We start from the raw sequence: 17,177 nt of genomic DNA on the forward strand, positions 1-17,177 counted from the left end.
ACCTGGAGACATATTTTCATCAGAAGGGTAAAGGGAGAAGGGCATCACTGGCAAAACTGCTGGCCTGCTGTTTCTTTGCTCCACGCGGGAGGTATTGACATTACAGATATGCTGTGTTACACAAAACCAATTTTCACATTCTTGGAAAGATTAATTAATGATTGAAAGACGAACAGTTTGGAAAGACTGTAATGCATCTTCACATTGCATAATAGGCTCCAGCCTTTGGTTCCAAAAGTGTCATGTAAAGGTTTGCCAGGAAAACAATAAATAATTAAAGCGTTTGGCACGTTATCAGGTTACTTATGAAAAGCGTGAGGATGTTTTTTATTGCTTTTTAGTACAATATGCCAAACAAATAAACTGTAACATACAACATTTTACAAAGCTCACTGGTATTTCTTTCTTTTTAAAATTTGTAAATATATAGGTTGAGATTTCATTTAATTGGCTTTTTTCTGTGAGCAGGAAAAACATCAAAAACATTTATATATGCACATTTACATTTTACAGATTCATTTCTTTGCCTTTCTTCTTTATATTACCCAAACTTAAAAGTTACAGTGTAACCTACATATGTGCTTCTTGTCACTTGTAAAACTTCAGTGCAGGGTCAACATTCTGCACATGGCTCATTTTACCGGCCAATGAGCTCGAAGGCTGGGCCAACACCTTCCACACCCCTAACTCATCCATCCATCCACACACGCCATTTTGAGTGCGTAAATATGTGCCAAATTCAGTCCGCAGACCTGCTGAAACTTCGCACACTTGTGTAAAAATAGCGCAGGAGCAGCCTCGAACACCTCCAATATTCAAACTTCCCGCACTTATCTTATAAAAATCTGTTACAAGCGCAAAAGGCTCTTCAAAGTCCGTTGCGTGACGTTCACGAGTTGCACTACTTTTACTGTCATGCGCTGGCTCAGTGTTTTGCCTCATCTATCATGGCGGAAAAGTCTTCCCGTCTTACACTTTACGTAAACCTGTGACGTTTCTATTACTTAAGCAACTTTTCACAGCTCATATCGCCATCGAAAAGTCATCTTATAATCTGATCACCCACCTGAGAGGGGAAAAAAGGTAGGCTACTATAAAGTATTTTGTTTGGATATGTTGATCTTGATGTATTTGGCATGCTTTAAGGAGAAATGTGTGAAGCATTTTACACAGGTTATAAGGAAATGTCTGATTAAACATTTTTAACATATTTGTTTAACCCAAATAAAAACTACACACCAAAGTTTGCCCCTTATATAATAAGATGATATAACAATACCCAAACACAAAAGTAACTTTGCTACAACTTGCACTCAGGTATTATTGCGTAATAACGCCTCAAACACTGTGAGGTGTACACTCTAATATGCATTTACTTTTATTTTGTGCCCTTTAGTAAAATGGCTCTCAGAAGTGCCTTCACACGTCTACTCTCCAACAGCCGTATGTCCGTGGCTGTCACTGCATCCAGAGCTCAGGGCACAGCGGTTGCAGCACAAAAAGGTACGACTGATATTTTAGATACACAGGAAGGTAGTGTAAAGTTTGGAATCACAGTCTATGGGTGTCTTGAGGTAGGAAATGCAATTTTTAGTTGTGATAAAAAAGAAAGCACACATAAGAGCTGGAAAAACATGAATATGTTTTCTATATTTGTCTCAGATGATCAACAACACTTTAAATTTACATCTTTAGGTGCTGAAGAAGCCAAAAAGCCAGCAAAGCCAGGTAAAGATTTGAAGTGAATCTTATGTTCTATTATAGTGATGTGATCATAGTGAATGTGTGTGTGTTAATGTTCTGGCGCTCAGCCAAGGTGGCATTCAACTGGCGGGATGCACTCGACCTGGAGGGTCAGCTGACGGAGGAAGAGATCATGATCCGGGACTCGTTTCGGGACTACTGCCAGGAAAAACTCATGCCGCGCGTCCTTATGGCCAACAGACATGAACGTGAGTTAAGCAGGATTAATATGTGTGGTTCAGGCTGTGCACACTGTGAATAATTCAGAAAAAAAATCTGTTTCTGTCTTTAATCCGCCTTTACATTAAGGTGTGTAAAATGAATCTCATCTAAATATTTGTCATTTTCTTATTTTCTAACATGCGCCATGCTACAGATTTTCACCGTGAGATTGTCTCAGAGATGGGAGAGTTGGGAGTCCTAGGCCCGACTATTAAAGGTAAAACAAACAAAAAAACTAATGCTCCCCCCTCCCTCCTTTTTTCCTGCTTTTTGTTATATTTCACTGATTACACTTAGTAGTTTTTTTAAGTTGTTTTTTTTCCCTTTACACTGCAGGGTATGGTTGTGCAGGTACGAGTTATGTGGCATATGGTTTGATTGCCAGAGAGGTTGAGAGGGTGGACAGTGGATATCGGTCTGTAATGAGCGTCCAGTCTTCACTGGTCATGCACCCGATTAATGCGTATGGCACAGCAGCCCAGAAGGAGAAGTACCTGCCCCGGCTTGGTAAGTGCGACATTCTCTCCTCTTGTACTTGACATTTAAAATTTGCAAAGGGCTAAAATCCATCTGATTTCTGGTGTGTGTTTATTTGTTCTGCAGCTCGGGGAGAAATTGTAGGTTGCTTTGGTTTGACAGAACCAAATCATGGCAGTGATCCCAGCAGTATGGAGACTAAGGCCAAGTACAACCCATCGAGTGGTACCTTCACCATCAGCGGAGCTAAGACCTGGTAGATAGACACATATAGAACAAGATGTATTGGTTTGAAACTTGCATGGAGTAAAAATAAGACAATGGAGCAGAGACCTGTATAAGTTTATATAACTTGGAACTGTGTGGATCCCCATACTGCCCATATGGAAAAGAAATAGTAAAAACTTATATGTGATTACTCATGAAAGTGGCCACTTTCTCATTACTTTCATACATTGTTTTAGTAAGTATCCAAAACATACAAGTTTCATTATATAATTTTTCAAGGGATCTTATATCTGTTTTCACTCTTATATGCTTTTCATACAAGTTTCACACAAGACAGATACAAACTTTATAAGATTTATATATATCTTTTCCATATGGGTGAGGACACAATAGTTCTGCCATTTGATGACTAATCATATAGAAGTAAACATGTGTAATAATTTAGACATGCTGACAAAGCCTGTTGCTCTCTGTGAAACTAAATTACTTAAATATCTAAATAATCAAATACACTGATTTCCCCACATCTTTTCCTAGGATCACAAACTCTCCTGTGGCAGACATTGCAGTAGTCTGGGCGAAGTGTGAAGATGGGAGAGTGCGGGGTTTCATCTTGGAGCGTGGCATGAAGGGCTTTTCTACCCCCAAGATTGAGGGAAAATTTTCTCTTAGGGCGTCTGCCACTGGCATGATCCTGATGGATGAAGTAGAAGTTCCTGAGGAGAACCTGCTGCCCAATGTCTCTGGCCTCGGTGTAAGTTAATGTTTTATCTAATGAAGTTTGGCAAACTTAATTTTTACAGCTTGTATGAATATTAGTAGCTTAAATTTTTTGTTGTTTGTCTTTGTATACAGGGTCCTTTTGGTTGTCTGAACAATGCCCGGTATGGTATTGCCTGGGGAGCTCTGGGAGCAGCTGAATTCTGCTTTCACGCTGCTCGACAGTACACTCTGGACAGGTACACAACTGTGTTTGCAGACATTGCCCAAAAACGTGGCAAAACATAAAAATCCAGAGAAAAGAGATCCATGTTACCATTTCCCCCGCACATGGCTCATATCTTTGTATCCTCCAAACAGAATCCAATTTGGTGTGCCACTGGCCAGAAACCAGCTGATGCAGAAGAAAATGGCTGACATGCTAACAGAGATCACCATTGGGCTGCAGTCATGCCTGTACCTGGGAAGACTTGTTGATGAGAAGAAGTGAGGGCTGTCTTTCACGTGTCACTGCCTGCTTTATTGTTTGCTGTTCTACTGCCCCTCCCCTGCAAACCCCCCCCCCCCCCCCAAAAAAAACAACTAAAGAAGGGTTTCTTTTGTTTTTTCTTCCTCATCTTAATAGGGCGGCACCGGAGATGATCTCCATGCTGAAGAGAAATAGCTGTGGCAAGGCACTGGATATTGCTAGACAGGCCAGAGACATGCTAGGAGGAAACGGCATCTCGGATGAGTACCACATCATCCGTCATGTTATGAACTTGGAGGCTGTCAATACATATGAGGGTAGGGAAAATTAAAAGTAATGAAAAGGCTTTTAAACTCAGCAGCAGTTACATATGTCCACCACTAGATGTCAGCAATGTACAGATTATTGACGGAACGTTTTTGGTTTACTTATTAAACTGTATTTGAGATATTTTTTGTATTTGAAAACAACTTATGACCTTTTTTCCATTTCACTACTTTCTTTATAGGAACCCATGATATTCATGCCTTGATCCTGGGCAGAGCGATTACTGGACTTCAGTCTTTCACTGTGGAAAACTAAATGATGTCAACTAGTGATGAAATTTGAAACTAATTTACCTCATATTAAGAGCAATTCATGGTGGGATACATCACAAACACCTCATCATATTCACATTTATAGCATACTGATTGCCTTGTTAAAGTGAATATTAAAGGTCAACCTAACATAGCTTACAGTCCAACTGAGATATGATATTTATGATGACAATGCATGTAAATAAATGGCTTGAAATAAACAGGAAGATGTTTTAATTGAAGACCCTAAATAACGCGTCTTGAATTCTCAAATGTTTTCATGTCACATTGGTTGATTTCAATCTAAAGAATCGCACACTGGGATCACTGTAAAGACAACAGTTTATAACAATACATAAATGGTAAATCACAAGTAATTTAGAATATTTTGCTTGTTTGTTGTCATTTTATTTACTAAATCAACTTATGTTAAAACAAAAGAGAGAGAAAACAGTATTCAACTTTTCTTATCTTGGACTGAAGCCATCAATGTTAAGTAGAACTATTGTCCTATAAGCAACCAAAAGAAAGAGGAAGCAAAACACTGAACATTACACTGAATATATTTACTAATACTGAATAACTTAATGAGTTCACAATACGATTAACTTCAGATAGAAATTATAATCTCATGGCATGTCTCCTTCACGGAGACATGCCAGGGCTCTGTTGGCTTCCAGCAGCTCATGACTGAACTTTGTGCAGCTGTCCAGCACCTCCTGCAGCTCCTGCAGATTCACCTGCATCCTGTCACTGTTCTCTTCAAAGACCCTGTACACGTGCTCCTTCATCTGCATGCACAAATCTGTCACCTGATAGATGGAAAGGATCAGAACAGATCAGAGATGGTCAGAAGCTTTGTAGACATGACAGCCGAGCATCTGCTACTAGCTCCAGCTAGATGCATAAAATTAATTTTGTACCTTTTCTACCAACGTCTCCTGAAAGCTGTCTATCATTTTCTGGTTACTGATGCGGCTTTGGTTAATCTTTTCCACCAATTCCTGTGCCTTTCTGCTGATATCATCTGTCCTTGAGCTACAACAAATGTAGATTAGATTAGAATCCAATTCCTTATTGAAGTTAAGATTCCTATTTAATTAACATTTTCCCCACTTCCTTTACCTAACGATCTGTCCTCTATCCCCCATCACAGATTGGTTCTTTTAGCACATAAGTGAAATCCTGTCTTCCTGATAATTTAAGGGCTGCACTCTCTTTCACTCACTCTTTTTCATCACATTGGGCAGGAATTATTTTAGTTTAGTAACTTAATGTAACCAATAAATTCATAACTAGTGTAAATTGGAAACTTTGCTTATTTGCCAGACATAGCAGTCCATGGTTCTTCCACCCATTTAATTCACAATTGGATTAAATATACAGTAACTTAAACCTTTAAGTACAGAAGCACTTATTATTTGAGGAAAGATACAAGTGATCTTAAAGTAACGTTCCCAACATTACACAGCTGGGTGAGTAAAGATGACTGATCTACCTGCTATGGTGCTCTTGAATCTCAGTCACGCTCACACTTGAAGATTCCCCCCTTGATGAATCACAGTCTGTGTCTTCTGTCTGCCTCATCAAACATAATGAAACAAAGAAATTATTCTACTTTAATCAGCTGTATAAGAAACATTAATCATGGAGATCTAATGCTGCAGATGCTCTGAATTTCAGGAAGAACTGAAATTATAGTTTAACCTGTATAATCATCAATCACCCAAAGTAAAATCTCAGATAATTAAGGCACTAGGCTACAGTACCTTCCTCCTTAGAGCTCAATTTGAGGGATGGACTACTACCGTTCAAAAGATATTCCAATGTTAAAGGAAAGAGCCGCCTGTAAAGTGCTAGTCTTAGGTGTTTATTAAGCAGTGGTGTGGTGATACTGGCCCCTCCTGGAATACACTGTATCCACAGAAACACTGGGGCACCTACACATTACACCTGCAGGAGCTGTTCATCCATGGAAACCCACACAAGAAGCTCCCAGTGAACAGTTTTTGTGCTGATATTAAAACCAGAGGAGGTTTGAACCTCTTACTGGGTCAAAACCATTACAAATTATGCCCTAAACCCTATTCTGCAACTTTACCTTGTAAATGGCTGATCCTAGATGCATCCACTTTGCAATAATAACACTTAACAGCTGATCACTGAATGTCTAGTAGGGAGGAAATTTTACAAACTGACTTGTTGCAACAGTAGCAAAGACCCATCCTTTCACAAATGAAGAAAGATTTCACGGCTAGGTGCTTGATATGACACACCTGTGGACCATTATTTATTTTCATATAGTGTTTTTAATCATAACTGCACATAATCTTTGTCACCTTATCTAAATATGCCAGTGTTGTTCTTATTCTTGTATTAAGAGAATACACATTACCATCCGTGAGACTTCACACCCTTTCTTGGGAGTGTACTGAAAATTTGATGGTAGGTCCTCAAAACCAAAATCCATTTGGGTCTTTTGACTCTGCAAAGCTAAATCTGAGCTGAACGGGGGAAAAACAATCACACCATTACAAAAAAGTTTAAAATACAGTCATTAGCAAAAGTATATAGCTAGTTAGGCTAGTCTGTAAAGCTAGCTTAGTTACAGGCATATTTGCGTCAAAAAGAACCCCTCTATATAACATACATATTACATTATTCAGTTGGTCATATACAGTAATAAACAAGGGCTATAACCTAGCTTTGGCCCAAAACTGCTACACAAATAATGCTTTACACTAGCTAACGGCTAACTACTACCTATTTAGGATTAAAGCTAGAGTCATAATCCGGCGGTTTTTCTACTAAAACCTATTCAGCCATACTTACTTGAACATTATTGTGTTAAAACCACAGAATGTATATATCATGTGTGTCTGCAATTAATGGTTAAACGGGGAGATGTTCCCAGATACCTCGAAAAGTTGGGAATAGTAAAGCAACAGTAAACCACACTCGACTCCAAACCCACCGACGTATGATTATAATTTTGTAGATATAAAAGCAAGGTTATCATAGTTAAACTAAATGAAACTACTGGTTAAGTTTTAGTTAACTGTAATAAATTAATAAAACAACAACCATCTGAATGATCCTAAAAACAAAAAATAGTCCAAGCGGCTTAATTTATGTATATACTTTATTTTTAGAATATCCTAATACAAGAAAAAGCAGCTTAGATACACATATTTATTGAAACTGAGACGTCTGGATACCTGAGAGTTAACCGACTTTAAAAATGGACGTATTTGTCATATTTCTTACATACCTTAATACCAGTAAATGTCTAAGCAGAAAACGCGATTCATCAGGTCAGGCAATATTTTTCTAGTCTTCTTTTGCCCAGATTTCAAGGTTTTATGTTTATGTGCATTCAGAGATGATGTGTTTTCACTTTTCTTCTGATATCAACAAGGTAGAGAAGAAGAGAGCCAGAGAACTGCCACTCACTGGATACTTACTTTTGGACCATCTATAAACTCTGTAGATGGGGAAATGTGAGGAAATTCAAATAGATCAGCAGTTTCTAACATTTTCAAACTTCTGCCTGGTGTTAGAGCCGTTTGATGTTTTTGGTGCTATTACAACTTGTCACCACAAGAGGGAGTAGTAACGCTACTTGCCACTGTCTCCACTCCCATTTAATCCAGGTTCAATGCTGCTCAGGTGTGATGTGTTAGGACAGAGGCAAACAGTTTTTTAACCATGTATCATGTAAATGAGCGTGTATCATCAAGTATGGTTATGTTAGATCCTTTTTGCATCATCTTAAAAAAATCAGAGCACCCAACTTCGGACGGGCAGATGACCTGCTCCACCTCCTGAGGCACAGCCATCCCACTGAACTTTAGCAGGTCACCTTGATCAGGTCCACATACCTAAGTGCACTGAGAATTCAATAGTCTGAACTGATGTTATGTATATTTCTCATGTATGTAAATTGACTTTTATTTGGCTTAGAAGAAAAAGTTTGAACTAAAATTCACGTTATTTCTATCAGCTTCCAGAAATGGTGGTCTTCTTGCAGTAAGTGAGTGAGTTAAGCTTTTTTCCTACAAGTGATATTTGGATGTGTTTTGCACTTTAACTGCAAAGTTTTTGCAGCTGCACTTGAAAACAACAGTTCTTTGCATATTACATTAGATTGACTGGTTGATGTTCCAATAATATGGCACCAACATGACCAAGACGAGCAACGCAGCTCATGAGCTCAAAAGAAGGCAAACATTAGGTAATGTTTAAGAAGACCCAGCTTTTTAAATTTAGACCTTTCCAGGTGATGACCCCATTAAGCTGGTTTAGATATTGCCAATAGTGTCTGAAGCTATCATGCAGACAACTTCCTGTTAAAAGGCTGTAGAAAGAAAACTCTTTTTTTATGTACTTTTTCACAAGACATAGGTTCATTTTTTTATATGTTGTATCTTTTTTTTTTTTTTTCAAAAGAAAGGATGCAAGCTAGTAGTAATAGTGAAACACCTTTAGGAAGCTGGTTTGTCTGAGCTTTTCACTGGGATGCTCTTCATATGTGTGGATTTGTGGGAACGGGTTTAATAGTAAGTGAGTATTATAGCTGAGTAAGCACTTACAAGATAGTTGTGGATTAGGTGCTCTGTCATTCTGTGGGCTGGGATGGGATGAGCTGCTGTGATTTGGAGCTTAATCCCTCCCTTCATCTCTCTCTGTCTCTCTCTCTTGCTCTGCTGCTGATCATAGTCTGGATTATTTCAGAACAGAGATTGCAGCACGCAGGAGGCAGCACAGAGGCTGATATCCTGATTTTTTTTTTTTTGCTTTACTGGAGGATGAACTGATGATAACAACATGCATCATAATGCAAATTAAAGAATAAGCTGGGTAGAAATATGAGCTGGAGGGATCCACATGTGTTAAATCTGCAAGCAGCAAACACATGGTCTTGGCAGGTGGGTAAATTTACTCCTTGACTGGATTTGAAATGATAACAGATGTAGATTTTGACACTTTTCCTGTAAACTGTTGGGAGTGACGTCTCAGCAAGAAGGTAAATTATACATGCAATGGAATAACTGCTTCTCTGTGCTGGACGTGGAGGCTGCTAATCTGGGAATATGGACAGTTTTAACTACACAGAAGAAGGATTGCCATCATTTCAGTATTTGGTTTACAATGAGGAGCCTCTCTATAAGGAGTACAAGCCTCCTCCCAGAGATCTCATCCAGCTGCCCAAATCGGTCCTCTACCTTCTGATGGCCGCCCTGGTCGTGGTTGCTGTAGCTTACGCTATTGTGGGTCATCTCATCAAAGACCTCATGCTGGATATAACAGGTAATCTATTCTATCAGAGGTAGCTGCTCACTCCAATGATCTGAATTTTTTTTTATATACAAGACCATATTTTATTTTATTTTTTAAAATTGGAATAAAGTGATGTGCTGTGGTGTTTGCTAATGTGATGTAGTAGTTGGAGTAGTTTGTATTAATAGTCCAAACCTTAAATCCTTTCACCTTGGAGATCCCTGTACTGGGACCAGGCTGTATCCTTTTTAAAACACACCCGCTATTTTTAAAGGACTGCTAAACACAAGTGAAGAGACTGCAAACTACTATCACTAGAACAGAAACATTATGATTATGGTCATTACCAAAGTTTCAGGTTTGGTGGAGTTGCAGCTGAGGTTTTCTGACATCATTGTCAATGTGCAATGCAACCATGAACATGCTCTTTACTAGTTCGCCGTTTTATTTATTAGTTTATTTCTTAAAGAACCCGAGGTTACTCGATTTGCCTTTTACTGCTGTGCAGACTGAATTTTGGGTGTTTCAGAAGTAAATTATAGGACAGTAAAGGTCAATAATTTTGATCTTATCCCTGCTTTTTTATCCATCTACAGACTGTTTGCTGGGACCAATTGAAGAGGAGCTAACGAAAGATGGAGAGGTGGAGGGAGTCAGCCCTCACCACATGCCACCTGCCCTCACTCACTCCCACCCAAATGCCTTCCACGTGTGGGATCAAGACGACATCATCATCCCTATGACGCCCGAGCATGAGAGCCCGCTGCCCAGCCCTTTGATGACTGTCTCCCACTACATACCGTCCTTTTTCCCCAACTCCATCAGTCTGGGCAGCCCTTCTCACAGTCGACCAATCCCAAAGGAGAGCGATGCATGAAGAACACAAAGGATCTGAGACAGGATCTCAACCTTCTTCTGCTGAGCTTCTTTAGCTCCTTTTTGTCATGTCTGAAACACCTTTCCAAACCTGCCCTAGAGTCACCCTATCTGTCTGGAAATACACAAGTTGTATGACTCACAAGGCCAGTTTGCATGCATGGATTTCCTTCTCTTGGAGCAGCTGATGTGTATTCGACCAAGACGGGAACAGACTACTGCACATTTCCTGCAGTCCTGAGCTCACGTAGAGCCTGTGATACTTTGTTTAACAGCATTCACTTGTTGTGGATTTGTGCCAAGTTAGCGTCATGATTATACCTTTTTCTCCTGCCAGTTGTCATGTCATCCTAAACTGTCACTAAAGTCTGTAGCTAAGATATAAAGAACTTAATTTTGATCATTTAACCACATTTATAATTGTGAACAAAGGCAAAAGTTCAAACTTCAGTTAATATCATGTATTAAAGCTTTTATTAACAACTGTTAATAATATCACAAAGTTTATTCACAAAATTTAAATACCTAAAGAGAAATAATAATGAAAGCAGTGCACCTTGAAGGTGTTTGTGCTGAATTCATGTGGTGAATATTGGTGCTTAGTCTATTTGCTAACACAGACTTATTCCTATACTAAATATATTCTGAGCCTTAGGAGGATAGGCTGAACTCGCTAATTAATAGGGTGAAGTTGATTCGATTAGTGTGACCTCTTTAAGGTGACTGTGTGATGCTTTCTAAAGATGTGAAGGTTACTTCAAAAAATGGAAAATACAAAAACAGAACAAGAATCTCCACTTTGATATTGAGGTTAAGAAAAGCAACATCAACAAATAAAACAAGTTTTTATTTCTAAGAATTTATAATTGATTGTTATTTAAATTCTAAAAAAAATGTGTATATGTAATGAACATCTGTAGAAGGGATACTTTTTTTTTTTTGCTTGTTGGGATTAAAAAAACATGGTTATACAACACCAAATGACAGATTTCAGGGGCCATTTTAAGCAGCATATTGGCCGGCAAAATCCGTGGAGATTAAAAGCACATGGAGGCTGTGACAACACACACACATATTTGCACGCTGTCAGCACTTTCACTCATAAAAACAGACCATGTTAATACGACGTTTGCCAGCAAAGGTGGAGTAATCTCCTTTTTAGGTACAGGCCTGGAGCTTAAAAGGAGAAAAATGACCAGAGTAACATATTTCAGGGGGAACGCTCATTGAGTTCACATTGCTCATTCCATCTGTGAAACCCGGAGGTCAGCATTCAGTGAGGGGTGGAGATTACGGAGAGAAGATTAGATGAGCGGCTTAGCCTTTAATACAGTGTCCCTTTATTACTTTTGAGCTGTGGAATTAGATAATCGGACAGCATCGGGCTATTCTCAGTGTATGAACTTCCAAATCTTGTGTGAGACGAATGACTGAAGATCTTCAATGGCTTCCGGGGAAGAGAGGGGTCAAGAGCAGAAGCAGGAAGTAAAGAGCCAGAGATTAATGGGGAGAGGAAATGATCGGATTTAAGTGACCCAGGATTGAGCTCTCTGAAAGGGTTTTGTGTGACAGAGGCACAGAGGGTTAAAATTTCTATGACTGCATTTTTAAACACTGCCTCTGATGTTTGCTTTTGCTTGAAAGGAAAACAAATGCACAAATGTGGAGCTGAGCATTGCAGATGTGCAGGTGCACAAACGCTTCTCAAGACAACTCAAACAGCTAATTGATGACACAACTTTTTTATTTCACTAAATACATAGATTAAAAAAAACTTTTTAAAACCTTTTTTTCCTTTTGTTTTAAATCAAATCAATGTTTTCCTTTTTCTTGTTATTAATCCCACATTTTGTGCTCTCTTCTATTTCAGTGGTGTCAGTGGCAACAAACCTAACTAACTAACTGAGCTAACTTTGTAGCAGCAGAGGGCGGATCAAGGACTTCATCTGTATGTTATTTTAACAGTTTTCTTAAAATTAGTTTTAAGAAGTCTAAGATGTATATTGGTCTCCTAAAGAAGATATTTGTGACTTAATCTGCTAAATTTTTGCCTTTTTAGTGCTTTTTTCCATTCATGCCAGTTCTGAAAATATGTATGATAGCCACTTAAAACCTGAATTTTAACTGCTGCTGATGTACTGCTAGAACATACAGGCATCCACTAGATGTGAAAGATCAGTAGACTGACTCACTTACAGGAACTTTAGAAACTGCCTAATCTTTAGTGTCTGACCTGACATGTACCTCAGTCAGGTTTTCTTTTGGTCTACAGTGGATTTAAATAAGTCAGGGTTAAGTGATCCTTGGCAGTCCTCTATCTTCAGGTGATGGCTTACCCTCAACTGACTTCTCATCAGCATTGACTCACTTGGTGATTCTTGCTCTCACTCTGACGATGCATGACACTAGTGGACTTTAACTCATCCCAATTGGATCAGGATAACACTCACCGGCCCTGTAATAGCCTCGGTGTAGTTAAGGCAAGGCCAAGCTTAAGGTAAAAATGTTTGTGGCATTACATCATGTAGAATAAATTATAGTTCTTGCCTGTTGTTGTTTCTGAAAGCGATGGGTAAACATATTTTGACAATGGAGAATAAAAATCAACGATTCTCATAATTTTATTTTATATGAAACAGGTTTTAGTTTATGAATTTTTTTTAATATATATCAGCAGACGAAGGTAGAAAGAATAAAAACCAGCCTGTTGTCAGTCTCTGCGTCCTTCCCAGGTTAACTTTGACTGGCTGGCTGAATTTATTCAGATCACAGTCACTGCAAATCTGCTGTCGTCGAGCCTGATCCTCTGCTGGCAGGCCAGGTGGTTCTCTCTCACAGACAAAAGAGCTCTCCCTGTGAAAGTCTTGACCTCTCCTGTCCTTCAGCAATAGCCAGCCTCATCAGTATTAAATCTCCTGATGTGATGAAGTGCTGTTTCTGGCACACATGTAACACAAGAATAGATCAACTCTAAATTTGTCACAATATGTCTTTTATTTGCAAAAAAAAAAGTGCCTTTCTTTTGATGCATACCTCACCAATGCATTGATATTAACAGTCAGTTATATCAGAACTGGTAATAAAACGTGTACATTTCTTAAGTCTTTGGATTGAATAAGACTTGACAGGTTTCAGAAATCAGTGTAAGCCCCCAAATCATTCAATGCTTTCTCTAATTTCTCATTTGTTTTGAAAGACATAAATTCAGATGCACTTGCAGAGTAAGAAATTCAAGCACCACAGCCACATTTTCAAAAGTTCAGGACAGATGACAAAGGCACTATTTATTTTACAGTAGCATAAAGTCACATTTAAAACCAGATGATTCTTTTAAAAATGCTTTGAAATTAATGCCAAAGATTTTTAAAAAAATAAGAGATCAAGACTCATTACTTGATTTCACACTTACGCTGCAGATTACACCGTATATAACTGTTCCTGCTCATCAGTCTATTCAAGATCTCTTTGCGAGAGAACTGTGCGATAGAGAGAAGTGCCTTTCGCCTGGTAGAAAGTCACGGTCATCTTGTTCTTTGTCACTTCTGCATGGATGAATCCTCCCAGTGTTGAAGCCTTGCCGGTGAAAAACTTAAGAGAATCTTTGGGAACATGGTGCCAGTGACGGGTGTCAGGATCCAGGAAGTTTCCAGCACCGCTCACCACATAGCCTATGTTAGACTCTTCGAGGTACTGTGGGAAAAAGAAGAGGAAAATTCATTGTAGCTCTAAGAGTAGCTATGCAGATTTATATCAAATGTTAAACATACTCTTCCCGAACCAACCTGCAGGTTGTGGTCATGGCCGCAGAGGTAAGCAGTGGCCTTGTATTTGATGAGCAGTGGACGGAGGCTTTGCACCAGACACTTTGTGGGGCCGTGCTCGGACACAGACCAAACAGGGTAGTGGCCTGCCACCAACAGGAAGTCTGCCTTGGACAGAGCCAGTCTCTCTTGCAGCCAAGCCAGCTGGCGATTGGCATCCAATTCATTCAGGGGTCCACTTGGCTTCTTGTCCGAATTGTCGTCAGAGTTACCGCAAAGCATCACAGTGTCAAGCATGATGATGGTCAGAGTCTTCCCCGTGTTGGGAATGCGGAAGTTCAGCTCATAGTAGTACGAGGGGAATTTCCTATCAAAGGTAATGAAGAGGCATCAAAATTTAACTGAGTATTTCCTAAAAGCTTAAAACTTTAAGATGTCCGAACTTTATATTCTGCCCCTTACCATCTGTTAGATCTGCTGCTGTAGTCAATCTGGGCTTTGACATTCCCTGCGTGGTCGTGATTGCCAGCGATCACATACCAAGGGACTTGGAGGGACTTTGCAGTGTACACAGATTCAAAAGTTTCCTGATAAGAAGAAGGAAAACATAGTTACTGCTTTCAACACACAGTTTTAAAATACAGTGTTGTTTTTTCACGCCACATTTATTCTACTCACCTTAAACCGAGGAGAATCCACAGTGTTCACACCTTTGTAGTAGAAGTTATCGCCCAGAGCAAGAACAAAATCAGCTCCCATCTGGTCTGCTATTTTGCTCATTTCTTGAGCTGTGGCCTTCTGCACAGCAGTGATGTAGGGGGGATAAGGCACACCACCCCAGTCGCCCACTGCCAGAAACTTAATGGAGGTTCTGTTGCCTGTAAGAGGAAAAGAATATTAGTACTTCTGATTGGAAAGTAAGCTTATGAAAGTCAGCGTGGCGTAATACTCACTGCGACTTTCCTCCAGGTTTTGGAAGGCAGTTGGATAGCAGTAGGCCACGGGGATGGCAGCAATCAAGATGGATAAAATAGTGACTGCCATCTTCAAAGACAATCAAAGCATTGGAATTTAAGTTAACGGCAAATTTAAACTCGGCTCAGTCACAAGATGTGACACCACAGAAATGAAAGTCAGCACCTGCAAAAGCAACAAAGCAGAAGCAAAATGAAACAACCAAAACCACAGCCTACCATGTGACGCTAAGCTTCGCGCTCTCTCTCTCTCTCTGCCTCCCACTACGCTAAAGAACAAGTCCCTCAGTTATGCTTTTTTTTTTGTCCTAAAGGTGACTTGTGATTGGCTGCAGCCTAAAGCTGACATGCCTCAGCTGGAGTAAATAGAAACCAATCAAAGAAACCGTGTGTGTGTGAGGCAAAGGTCAAACGTCTACATAATTAAACAGATAAAAAGACCCTCAACAGAGACGCCACAACAACAGTGTGAAGTGCTGCCTGATTGATGAGGGGGGGAAACAGCTTTTCATGTGTAAAGAATAGGTGTCAATATGCAGAGATAATGTCGTCAAAGACAAAACACTCACAGCTGATGGGATCTGTTGGGACACTCTCCACCCTCAGAGTGATCGTCGTTCCCCCCTCGCCTTTTATCAGCAGTCCTGGAGGAGAGGATGTAGGAGGACCAGCCCCGGGACACGCTGGAGAGGCATGATCATTGCTCAGACACTGACTAGAAGGTCATAAGGGCACACATGTGATCTATTGTGGTTAATATAGCTGGTGTCCAGACATGTTTTCCACTTCAATATTATTCAGATTTTCCTGTTTAGCTTGTTTTCTTTCCATCTTTTGCTTCCTGCTTTTTGAATAACTTCAAAATAACACGTAAAACACTAAGTTCAGTAAAATAATGGGTCAAATTGCTGAATATAGTCTTGCAGCATTAAACATGAACCAAAGAAAGTTGATTCTTTTCGTCTGGACGTTGCATTTTCACTGGTTGAAATCTTTGATCACCCATTCAAATGACTTCAGTTTCAGCTGACTGCAGCTTTCCCAACCTTACAAACACTACATTTGCATAACGACTGAAAACACTGACTCACAATGCTTTCCAAAAAACGTGGTTAATCCCAGTTAGTTCATTTTGGTTTGGGCCTTTTTCCCCTTAATAAATGACGATCATCACCTGAAAACCGGCCTTATCTTTATCTCATATTAGAACTTGCTTGATCTGAAACACGCAAGTCTTACAAATATCCAACAAAAAAAAGAGGTTGAAGACTTTTTCACAGTGTTTCACACAAGTTTTGGTAAAAGGTTGAAGTATGTGAAGCCTCTATCAAGAAAAACTGCTGTAAGACATTACTGGAATTGTCTCTCACACCTAGAGGTGTCACATACTAATGCAAAAACAAAGTATGCAGTTCTCCTTTTAGTGTGGTTACAGAGCTCAATTCCCTAAAGTTGTTTTCGAGCGATATTCATTTGCTAAAACAAAAACACAAGATGAGTTTTACTGTTAATAATTTGCTGTCCTTAAGTTTTTTGTTTTTGCCGACAGTCAGCAAACCCTCATCTCTGGAGCTTCCACTTGTCCCCTCCTTTAATCTTTATCAAATTTCACTGGGAGTGCTAATATTGGATCAAGCTTGCAAAATGTGCTTTAAATTTTCAAATAACTTTTAACTACACTCCTCTAATTACGGGTCAGTGAGGGTTCCTGTCAGCTTTGATAGCAGCGCAGGTAGGGAGCGCGTGGGTGCCGTATGCTTGTCCTGCATTCACAGCAATCTGGCTGTGCATGCACAAATCATTTGCAGCTGACACATGTCAGAGCTTGAATAAGATGAAGCTCTTAAAA

The 17,177-nt window shown here is 39.5% G+C and overlaps 4 protein-coding genes across 7 annotated transcripts; 2 read left to right on the forward strand and 2 right to left on the reverse strand.

The window, feature by feature from the left end:
* Window positions 1-946: 946 nt before the first annotated feature.
* LOC146708373 (glutaryl-CoA dehydrogenase, mitochondrial-like) lies at window positions 947-4,679 on the forward strand. The gene is made up of 12 exons (XM_085460232.1): window positions 947-1,083; window positions 1,397-1,503; window positions 1,696-1,728; window positions 1,812-1,952; window positions 2,120-2,182; window positions 2,302-2,472; window positions 2,569-2,698; window positions 3,208-3,424; window positions 3,526-3,629; window positions 3,751-3,876; window positions 4,016-4,176; window positions 4,368-4,679. The coding sequence occupies exons 2-12, from the start codon at window positions 1,401-1,403 to the stop codon at window positions 4,439-4,441; spliced, it is 1,323 nt and encodes a 440-aa protein (XP_085316358.1). The 5' UTR covers window positions 947-1,083; window positions 1,397-1,400; the 3' UTR covers window positions 4,442-4,679.
* Window positions 4,680-4,761: 82 nt separating this feature from the next.
* syce2 (synaptonemal complex central element protein 2) lies at window positions 4,762-8,023 on the reverse strand. 4 transcript variants are annotated; one of them, XM_085460236.1, is made up of 5 exons: window positions 7,902-8,023; window positions 6,833-6,941; window positions 5,936-6,015; window positions 5,361-5,475; window positions 4,762-5,249 (listed from the first exon to the last, which is right to left on the reverse strand). In XM_085460236.1, the coding sequence occupies exons 1-5, from the start codon at window positions 7,910-7,912 to the stop codon at window positions 5,067-5,069; spliced, it is 498 nt and encodes a 165-aa protein (XP_085316362.1). In that variant the 5' UTR covers window positions 7,913-8,023; the 3' UTR covers window positions 4,762-5,066. The 4 variants fall into 4 exon arrangements, with proteins under 4 accessions (XP_085316362.1, XP_085316359.1, XP_085316360.1 ...); XM_085460233.1 differs by lacking the exon at window positions 7,902-8,023 and adding an exon at window positions 7,356-7,508; XM_085460234.1 differs by lacking the exon at window positions 7,902-8,023 and adding an exon at window positions 7,270-7,421.
* A 1,117-nt stretch (window positions 8,024-9,140) lies between these two features.
* Window positions 9,141-11,453, forward strand: LOC146708375 (uncharacterized). Its single transcript, XM_085460949.1, has 2 exons — window positions 9,141-9,747; window positions 10,314-11,453. The coding sequence occupies exons 1-2, from the start codon at window positions 9,531-9,533 to the stop codon at window positions 10,592-10,594; spliced, it is 498 nt and encodes a 165-aa protein (XP_085317075.1). The 5' UTR covers window positions 9,141-9,530; the 3' UTR covers window positions 10,595-11,453.
* A 1,743-nt stretch (window positions 11,454-13,196) lies between these two features.
* Window positions 13,197-17,172, reverse strand: acp5a (acid phosphatase 5a, tartrate resistant). The gene is made up of 6 exons (XM_085460239.1): window positions 15,898-17,172; window positions 15,308-15,494; window positions 15,033-15,232; window positions 14,817-14,941; window positions 14,376-14,721; window positions 13,197-14,283 (listed from the first exon to the last, which is right to left on the reverse strand). Exons 2-6 carry the CDS (start codon window positions 15,396-15,398, stop codon window positions 14,044-14,046), a joined length of 1,002 nt encoding a protein of 333 aa, XP_085316365.1. The 5' UTR covers window positions 15,399-15,494; window positions 15,898-17,172; the 3' UTR covers window positions 13,197-14,043.
* Between the last annotated feature and the right edge of the window lie 5 nt (window positions 17,173-17,177).

The sequence above is a fragment of the Copadichromis virginalis genome, linkage group LG6 (genome assembly GCF_057382275.1).
Source record: "Copadichromis virginalis isolate Kocher_CV1m ecotype Utaka linkage group LG6, C_Virginalis_male_GT1.1, whole genome shotgun sequence".
Taxonomy (NCBI): domain Eukaryota; kingdom Metazoa; phylum Chordata; class Actinopteri; order Cichliformes; family Cichlidae; genus Copadichromis; species Copadichromis virginalis.

What these genes read in the sequence shown, in the direction of transcription:
- LOC146708375 (XM_085460949.1), top strand. Translation starts at nt 9,531, where the DNA reads ATGGACAGTTTTAACTACACAGAAGAAGGATTGCCATCATTTCAGTAT. An exon ending in CCTCATGCTGGATATAACAG is followed by an intron (nt 9,748 to 10,313) that starts GTAATCTATTCT and finishes ATCCATCTACAG; the next exon opens with ACTGTTTGCTGGGACCAATT.
- acp5a (XM_085460239.1), bottom strand. Translation starts at nt 15,398, where the DNA reads ATGGCAGTCACTATTTTATCCATCTTGATTGCTGCCATCCCCGTGGCC. An exon ending in AAACCTGGAGGAAAGTCGCA is followed by an intron (nt 15,233 to 15,307) that starts GTGAGTATTACG and finishes TTCCTCTTACAG; the next exon opens with GCAACAGAACCTCCATTAAG. An exon ending in TGGATTCTCCTCGGTTTAAG is followed by an intron (nt 14,942 to 15,032) that starts GTGAGTAGAATA and finishes TCTTCTTATCAG; the next exon opens with GAAACTTTTGAATCTGTGTA.
- syce2 (XM_085460233.1), bottom strand. Translation starts at nt 7,456, where the DNA reads ATGATAACCTTGCTTTTATATCTACAAAATTATAATCATACGTCGGTG. An exon ending in ACTATTCCCAACTTTTCGAG is followed by an intron (nt 6,942 to 7,355) that starts GTATCTGGGAAC and finishes TCCCCCGTTCAG; the next exon opens with CTCAGATTTAGCTTTGCAGA. An exon ending in GGTGTGAAGTCTCACGGATG is followed by an intron (nt 6,016 to 6,832) that starts GTAATGTGTATT and finishes TTGATGAGGCAG; the next exon opens with ACAGAAGACACAGACTGTGA.
- LOC146708373 (XM_085460232.1), top strand. Translation starts at nt 1,401, where the DNA reads ATGGCTCTCAGAAGTGCCTTCACACGTCTACTCTCCAACAGCCGTATG. An exon ending in CAAAAAGCCAGCAAAGCCAG is followed by an intron (nt 1,729 to 1,811) that starts GTAAAGATTTGA and finishes TCTGGCGCTCAG; the next exon opens with CCAAGGTGGCATTCAACTGG. An exon ending in AGACTTGTTGATGAGAAGAA is followed by an intron (nt 3,877 to 4,015) that starts GTGAGGGCTGTC and finishes TCATCTTAATAG; the next exon opens with GGCGGCACCGGAGATGATCT.